At 40.1% G+C, this 9,370-nt stretch overlaps 1 protein-coding gene across 1 annotated transcript; it reads right to left on the reverse strand.

Annotated features, from left to right (window-relative positions):
- Positions 1 to 225: 225 nt before the first annotated feature.
- Positions 226 to 9,120, reverse strand: LOC108415053 (N-acetyllactosaminide beta-1,3-N-acetylglucosaminyltransferase 3-like). Its single transcript, XM_017688012.2, has 4 exons — positions 8,679 to 9,120; positions 8,272 to 8,369; positions 7,929 to 7,969; positions 226 to 1,487 (listed from the first exon to the last, which is right to left on the reverse strand). The coding sequence occupies exons 3-4, from the start codon at positions 7,945 to 7,947 to the stop codon at positions 355 to 357; spliced, it is 1,152 nt and encodes a 383-aa protein (XP_017543501.1). The 5' UTR covers positions 7,948 to 7,969; positions 8,272 to 8,369; positions 8,679 to 9,120; the 3' UTR covers positions 226 to 354.
- Positions 9,121 to 9,370: the final 250 nt, after the last annotated feature.

Genomic DNA, 9,370 nt, shown 5'->3' on the forward strand with positions numbered 1-9,370 from the left:
TTTGATATCCTGCCTTCCGCCCGATGACCGCTGGGATAGGCTCCAGCACCCCCCGCAACCCAGAAGGAGAAGTGGCTTAGAAGGTGTGTGTGTGTGTGTGTGTGTGTGTGTGTTCATAGCCTTTATAGAAGACGATGTTCAGGGAATGCTGACTGTCAGTCTTATAGCAGTTCTGAAGTAACTAATCTATGATTAATTATTTTGCACAATGTCCAACCAGTCATCTCATCATTAAAATATACCTTTATTAAACGTTTTATATCCGTATCTTGCAGCCCAGGTACACATGCACACTTTCATTATACTGTCTGTCGCTGTGGCTAAATGAATAAAAATTCATGCTAGAGTTACAGCTTAAAGAGTTCTGAGCGTCTTTCCACATTTCAGATCTTGCTGATGGACTTCATGCCACATTATATAAATTTGATGAGGCAGGAATCTGTGAACTAGGATCATTTCACGGTAATAGCAAGGGTCATAAGGATCCAGTGCTTTGGAGGGAATGTGTAGGCCGGCAGTCCGAATGCCTATGTGGGACGAGGGTTTCAGTCCAGCTTTTTCCAGACACATTCCCATGTAAACATCATCTATGGGTAGTATATTGATGGAGTGAGACATATTGTAGATGGTCCTTGCAGTAAAACGTGAAAGCAGGAAACCTCCTCCACCACAATAGGGAGGATACCTATCAGATTCATACACTTGGACTGGGATATAATATTTGCTGGCCGTATTCCTGATTGGTCCAACATACTGAATCAGGTGGCCAACAAATGAGTGTTTGTTGGCACCATCATCACCCAACCCTTGAAGATACACCACCATGTTATCTGTATTTGCAAAAATGTCATCATCCCCGTTGAGCAGGAAGTGGGCATTGGGGCAAAATTTCTCCATCCATTCTAAGAAAAGGATCTGCTTGAGTGTGAGGTTAAAGAAGGAATCATGAAAGTCCCACTGCAGAATGTCCTTGTGTTTACGGTTCTCTGCTTCCAGGAGTTTGTTCAGCCTCTGCTTTTCAAAGCTCTGTCCATCAGTCCCAGATATAAACACGATACGAATCCAAACACCGTTCTGCAGCCTCTCAGCAGCCCATGTTTTTCGCAGCACCTCCCTTCTGTCATAATTGGGTGGAGAACTCTTGATGACCAACAAAAGAAACACATCTGAAGATCGCTCTGGACCTCCACACTTGTCAGGAATGTTGAGCAGCATCGGAAAATGCCGACAATGTCTGTAATACAGGAAGTCCTGAATGTGTTGGGGCAAGGAGGAAAATCCACTGAAGTTGGAAACAGATGAGTTCTGTTCACATTTTGGTGGTAAACTTGAAAAAGCTTGAGGAGTCCCAGCATCTGTTTCCAGATTCCATTTATATCCAGGCTCCTCTTGGTTCTTGTCATGGATGTTTGTTCTCAGCAGTATGATCAAAGCGCCGACAATAAACAGAGCCACCATATCCAACTTCCAATACCTCACCCGGATTCCTAGATGGAAGAAGAGAATGTTAGCAAGTTAGATTTTCAGGCTAAAGTAAAAGGAAACACAGTCTGCAATCATATAAACATATAAAAGTCCTAGCTGATGTAAAATGCACAATGGTTTTTGTCCTTGCTCTTTGATTGTCATCAAAGTCTGATTGAAACTTTCACTTTCAGATTATATGTATAAGAATCCTGACTGATGGCTTTGATTCTCAAAACCTCATGGGAGTTTCATGTGGAAACCCGCTGGTGACATCCTGTATAAATAAAAAATAATGTTTGGCCATGCCTTATTAACATGTGGGAACAAGATCCTAATGCATGGCCATGACTTAGTAAGCAGCGATTTCATTCCAAAGCCTTATTTAGTCATGGCCACAACTTAATCATCTCATTCCCACACCTTACTAAGTTGTGGCCACACATTAGCATCTCGTTCCCACATGTTAATAAGGCATGGCCACACTATTTTTATTTATACAGGATTTCACCAGTGGGGCTCCATAGTTTCTTGCAAACAAACAAGACTTTAATTCTTAACAAATATGGCAGATGGCAGCAAGGCTATTGGGCTTGGGACACAGATTGGGTGGCGACAAGACTTCTATACTCTGAGATTGCTATGTTGGCGTTGTGTGTGTTTGTCTTCTGCACAGAAAAAGTGTTCAGCTGGTTCAGCTTGGCTCTCATTGGTTGATGATCTTTCAGGCATGACATCAACATCACATCTTGCATTGGAGAATCAACATCCACCCTAAACTACAGGACATGTGTATTGAACATGTGTAATATTTAGGATTCACAGTCACAATTAGGGCCCTGACTGGACAAAGAGCAGATCAGAGGAGAAAAGACTGGATTACAGATGCTTTACACCACAAGATCATCTGGGAAGATCATTGTTTAAGACCACACACAAGATGTTTTGCAATTGAAAGGACAGCCTGATCATTGGTATTGGTCAAAGAATGTTGGAGATGGAGCTGCCAGGCAGAAGGAGAAGAGGTAGACCTCAGAGAAGGTTTATGGATGTAGTGAAGGTGGACATGGAGATGGTTGGTGTAAAAGTAGAGGAGGCAGTGGATAGGGCAAGATGGAGGCAGATGATCTGCTGTGGCGACCCCTAAAGGGAGCAGCCGAAAGAAGAAGGACAGCCTGATCATCCTGTAGTGAGGGTCAGACATTTGCCCCAAAAATAAGCCAGTCTTGAAATTAATGTAACACGTATGTAGTTAAACAGATTCCAGTAGAATGTGATTTTGATCATCTTCTCCTCTCAACATAGTCATCTGAGACTTTTCACAGTAGTCAGTCAGGTGTTCCTCCAGATTCTCCCTGAAACTGTTTTTATACCATAACAGTAACTTTTTCAACCTGAGTGCTTGTGATCAGTGATCAGTAAAGAATTCACTCCTGTATTACTGGAATCTCCTCTTAGTGTGATACAGCAGCGTTTAGAAGCAGACAGACAGATCACAGTGAGAGACAGACAGGCTACAGTTCAGCCTCCACACGCAGATGGGGAGGAGGGGTAGTTTAGCACACTGTTACAGTGAAGTAAACAATAAGAACTACGTATATCCCCTCACATACTGTACATTCACAACAAGAACTCTTTTGTAAAATGTTATTTAAAAATACAGTTTAGATGTTGTTGGAAATAAAATTTTTATATTTTATTTTGCTTTAGCTCTTTTATCGCAGTCAAACATGAACAGCATCTACTTTCAAACCATCTGTTTTCATCATGTTTTTTTTCAATAGAACTGTTTTGAAAAGTGTTCTATGTAGCACCAAAAAAAAGGGCTCTTTTACCGTGACAAGCTTGACATTGTAACAATAGTACCCTTTTTGGTGCTATATAGAACCATATACATAATTAAAAATCTAATTAAATATTAAACAGGGATAATTAAAAATAACATTCAAATTATAATATATAATTTTAAAATGAAAATTATAATCTATAATTTTATTAATTATTAATCCATATTTTAAATCTATTAAAAAATTATAGAACCAACCCTTGAACAACTGTCTTTTTAAAGAATGTACTAATCAGCCCATTTAATTTGATGGAGTTGTTTAAATTGAAGCCAATTCATTACACAAAAAGAACATTTGATTAAAGTTACCTTGACTAAATAAAGAGTGAGCAGACCATATAAAAAAGTCCAGCACTTTCAGCTCAGTGGACACCGTTTACAGTGACTGGGCTGTTTGAGCTAAAATCACTGCAGACCGTGAATCATTGACAGTTAGAAAGTCACTTTAACTCATATTTGAAGTTATTTTAAGCTTCAAGTTTTACTAATTCCAGCAGAACTGTTTACAAAAAACACTGGAAATGAAATTCAGGCCAATATTTTAAGTTGACTCCACACTGAGGCTCACCCACATGCTGTGATTAAAGACTGACCTGATGACTGCAGTGGCCGCTGCACATGGGCAGCTAAATCTCTTCTGCCCCAGACTTTTCTAAAATCTTTTAACATTGATTAGCTTTGGAAACAAAGGCAGTTTTAATTCATCCATTTTCTAAGGCACTTTTCCCTCAGGGTCACTGAAGCCTATCCCAGCGGTCACCAGAGGAAACCCACACAGACATGGGGAGAACATACAAACTCCACACAGAGAGGACCCTGGTCACCCGGCCAGGGAATCGATCCCAGGCCCTCCTCGCTGTGAGGCGACAGCACCACGCCACCATGCCGCCCTGCTGTTTTAATCTTTAAAAGTTAATTTAATCTTGTAAGAGTGCCTTAGTGTGAATCGCATATCCAATCATGACAGCAAAGAGCACCTCACTGACTCTCCATCATACACTTAGAATGAATCAGTTGAGCTCGCCAAATTTACATTTTGCATTAAAACATGAAAAGTTGGGATGCATCAATACTGGTACTAGTATTGAGCATCGGGCTGATACCACACTCATTTACTTAGCCTCATAAAACTTCAACCCCAATTCCAGTGAAGTTGGGACGTTGTGTAAAACATAAATAAAAACAGAATACGATGATTTACAAATCCTTTTCAACCTATATTTGTTTTGAATCCACTACAAAGACGAGATATTTAATGTTCAAACAGATAAACTTTATTGTTTTTTTGTAAATATTCACTCATTTTGAATTTGATGCCTGCAACACGTTCCAGAGAAGTTGGGACAGGGGCGTGTTTCCCACTGTGTTACATCACCTTTCCTTTAACACTCAATAAGCGTTTGGGAACTGAGGACACTGATTGTTGAAGCTTTGTAGGTGGAATTCTTTCCCATTCCTGCTTGATGTCCAGCTTCAGCTGCTCAGCAGTCCGGGGTCTCCGCTGTCGTATTTTGAGCTTCATAATGCGCCACACATTTTCAATGGGAGACGGTCTGGACTGCAGGCAGGCCAGTCTAGTACCCGCACTCTTTTACTATGAAGCCACGCTGTTGTAACACGTGCAGAATGTGGCTTGGCGTTGTCTTGCTGATATATGCAGGATGACCCTGAAAAAAACAATCTGGACAGTCCTTTTCCTCTTTGGCCCAGAGGACACGACGTCCATGATTTCCAGAAACAGTGTGAAATGTGGACGCGTCAGACCACAGGACACTTTTCCACTCTGCGTCAGTCCATCTCAGATGAGCTCGGCCCAGAGAAGCCGGCGGCGTTTCTGGGTGGTGTCGATATGTGGCTTTGCTTTGCATGGCAGAGTTTTAACCTGCACTTCAGTTCACTGACAGTGGTTTTCCGAAGTGTTCCTGAGCCCATGTGGGAATATCCGTTACAGAATGATGTGGGTTTTTAATGCAGTGCTGCCTGAGGGGTCGAAGGTCACGGGCATTCAGTGTTGGTTTTCTGCCTTGTCGCTTACTTGCAGAGATTTCTCCAGATTCTCTGAATCTTTTGATGATATTATGGTCTGTAGATGATGAAATCCCTAAATTCCTTGCAGTTGCACGTTGAGAAACGTTCTTAAACTGTTGGACTATTTGTTCATGCAGTTTGCTCACTGAAAGGCTCTTGGCTAGTCTGTGGGGCTCTTGGCTAATCTGTGGGGATGTTGGCTAATCTGCTGGGCCCCTGGCTAATCTGCTGGGCCCTTGGCTGATATGTGGGGCCCTTGGCTAATCTGAAGGGCCCATTGCTAATCCGAGTCTTCAGTGTCCTCAGAGTTTAAATAAAGGTTGATTGATTAATTTAACTTTCAAACAGAGGGAGCAAAAAGGCTTAAAATGTGTATGTGAAGCGGGTCGTGAAGTAAGGAGGCTCAAGTTAGTGGAGAATCCCACGGAGGGAAAACTTTAATTTTACGAGACAAAAACGAAACTCACAAATCACTTCTAAAACAACAAGTGAACTAAAACCAACTAGTGCCTCCCCCCTCGATTCTCTTAAAGGGCTAGACCCTGTTGAGTGACTTAAAGCCTGTCCATTGCGGATTATCCTTGTTGACATCCAAGATGAGTAGCTGCAGCATTGCTTTTGTCTGTAAAAGAAGCAGGAGAGATTCTGTGGACTGCTTCTGCCACCAAAAATGGCAATCAAGCCAAAATCAAGCTCTTTGCAGCTTATAATAGGTGATGATCTTATTTAATACCTTTAAAAAAGATTTAATACTGTTCACAAATAAGTCAAACATGAGTTCCTCATGGTGTTTATCAAAAAACAAGTCATTCAGATGTCAAGTGACATTTGTGGATATTTGAGAAGATCTGAAAAGCAGAAGCTCTGTGAGTTTACAGGAAGTTTATTACAAGTAAATTTCATTAAGCTGAGTTGAAAGGCTTCAGATTAACTTTGTGGCTGTATATGCAGGTTAAAGCTGTGCTTTCTGGGGTTTAAAGTTATGTACACCAGTTAAATCAGAGTTGTATTGGGTGACATCCACAGTGCACTTGTACAATTCAACTTTTTTTTTGTCACTATCTGCACACTGTGAAATTAGACCTCTGCATTTAACCCATCTGTGCAGTGAAACACCCAGAGACATGCACACTAGTGAACACACACACTAGGGGGCAGTGAGCACACTTGCCCGGAACAGTGGGCAGCCCTATCCACAGCACCCAGTGAGCAGCTGGGGGTTAGGTGTCTTGCTCAAGGGCACTTCAGTCATGGACTGTCAGCCAAAGGGATCGAACCAGTGACCTTCCGGTCACAGGACTGGTTCCCTAACCTCCAGTCCACAACTGCCCCCATGTAATAGCTGCCTATTGCATCAGCATTTTCCACAGATTGTTAAAATATTAAAATGTTGGGGGAAAAAGAAATGACTGTCTGCCCACAATGGAAAAACCTGACCGGTCTTTCAGATCAGATCAGCCTGACAGAAAAAAAAATGCATTAGTAACACTTTCTTTGAAAGTGTTATAAATGTGCTTATAATAACATATACACTGCAACAATGCCTCAGAAGGCTGTAATAATGTACCAAAGTTCATTTTTTAAACTATGTTTGAATATTTTCAAGGTTAATTATATGCCAATTATGCATTCTGTACACTTAAGAACAAACAAATGTTAAAAACAACTATTCTTACTTAACACTTAATTCTTGTCTGTACTTTTATCATTAGTTTGGCATGAACCTCACAATATAAAATAAAAATTTATAGCACAATTTAACTTATTCAGAAAAAAATAGCATAAAATATCACTTGAAGCACTCAGTTATGACATTTAAAATTTTTACAATTGTTAATATGGATTAAATGTGCTTTACAACTACGCACAGGTCATTATTCTTTTAAGAGCCATTATAATAAACAGTTTTACATTCTTAAGTCAACAAAGTTCACAATGAGAGCCTTATTATATAGCCATGTATAACATTTATTAGAGTTTATAAATATGCTTACAGACTTATTACTATAATGTTACAAATATTTGAAAGTGCATTTATAATGTAGGTTTCACAGAAAGTGTCACTGATGCATCTATAAGGGTGCTTTGGGAAAGTTTGGTGGTTTATCTCAATCTGCTGTTCAGTAATTGGTCAAATTAGTTATTTGAAAATGTGCCTTATGAGTAAAAACAGCAGTGCAGTGAAGCAGAGCAGCTATGACGTTACTGGACGCTCTGGAAGCAGCATTAAGAGAAAATAGAAAATGTTTAGTGGAGGAAACATATTCAAACTGAACTGTTTAACGGTGTTTGGGGAACTTTGTGACTGTAAATGATTAAAACAGCAGTTTATTGACTGTCAACATTAGCAGGGATCAATTAATTTAGTGTTTCATCATCTTCACCATGTAAAGAAACCTTGAATAACCGTGTTTATCAAGAGCAGCTCCTCTGAGTTCAGCTGTGGAATTTACATGAACTTCGTGGCTGTAATGTGATATGAAACTGGATGGTTCATTGTTCCAGATAGTTCTACATGTAGAAATTGAAAGAAACATTTTCAGCTCAGCAGCTTCAGTGACAGCAGAAGTGTAAATATGAATGTACTCACGGCGGAACATGCGGAACATCTCTGAGATCAACTGCTGTCACCTGAGAGGAACCAGACAAAGTAACGTTAAACTGGTTTGTAGTTTGTATTTCCACACCATCTTAAACTAAATCTGACCAGATACAAATAAACAAAACAAACTCATTGTGTTTATTCAGATTTTCTTCAGAGCAATTTGGTGTGAAATTATTAATTATAGAGACTCAGTGGTGGTGTTGGGAACTGGGGCTCTCTACAATCCACAGTTACACACCAAACCACTCTGAGTGTCTCTTTACATCTCACACACGGCATTATAGAAGTTTGAAAGTTGGGTAGAATTCCCCTTTAAAATGTATCTTACCCTTTTCCCCCCAAACTCTTCAACAGAACTTAAGCCATCAGTGTCTGAGTGAGCTGTAAACACTGCACTTGCTTAAAATCCCCTCCACACACACAGCCCTGCCCTCAGAGAGAGAGAGAAAGAGAGAGAGAAGAAAAATGAATGAGAAAGAAACGAGACAGACAGAAAGAGAGATTGAAAAAGATTGAGATCTTATCAAATATGGAAATAAGCCAACATTTACATTGATTAAAAAAACTGATCAGGAATCACTGCTGTAGATCTTTAGCAGCTTTAATTTGACTCAGAGACAAACTGCACTAAAACTCAGACACATTATTCTGGGATAAAGGAAGTTGTTTAAAGCTGCTTTAAAAAACTAACAAATGCAGTCTAAAAATAAACATTTCTGTCTTAAAAACTCTCACCATAAAGACACGGTTCTTTCCATGTTCGTCCACAGAACTGCTGTTAGACCAGCTCTCACACTGAAAGTTCATCGATAAAAAACAAAAGCTAAAATCCAAATGCCTGAGATTTCCAACTGCATTATTTCCGCATCCCAAACCATGAAAATTGTTTCAGATGCAGATCAAAATGCAGATTCAGATGTGTTCTGAATACAAGAGAGTTTTTTGTTTAGAGAATCAATGAGGGGAAAATATAATCACACAGATATGGGACACCACTAAACTTTACAAAAGATTAAAAGAAAAAGAAAAGAAAATCCGGATCTGAGCCCCCATCAACATTGCCAGTGGTGACAGTGGCGAGGAAAAACTCCCTAAACGAGTAAGAAACCTTGAGAGGAACCAAGACTCAGAAGTGGAACCCATCTGAGTCGACACCGGATAGCAAACATTGTATAAAGTGTAAGGTATTATGAAGTATTAGTATAAAGTATTATAGTATTATAGGAAAAAGCAGTAAAAACAGGTGGGGCAGCGGTTAATTTGATTAGTTTATGATTAGCAGTGGCAGCAGCAGCAGCATCTGAGGGTGAGGACTGCACAGCATTGTTCAGCAAGAAGCTCAATGGTGGTCAAACCGGTCCAGAAGTCTGGTGAGCAGTGGCACCCAATCAGGGCAGAAGAGGCAGCAGCATGATCTGTCAGGTCTA

Source organism: Pygocentrus nattereri, chromosome 1 (genome assembly GCF_015220715.1).
Source record: "Pygocentrus nattereri isolate fPygNat1 chromosome 1, fPygNat1.pri, whole genome shotgun sequence".
In the NCBI taxonomy this organism is placed as follows: Eukaryota; Metazoa; Chordata; class Actinopteri; order Characiformes; family Serrasalmidae; genus Pygocentrus; species Pygocentrus nattereri.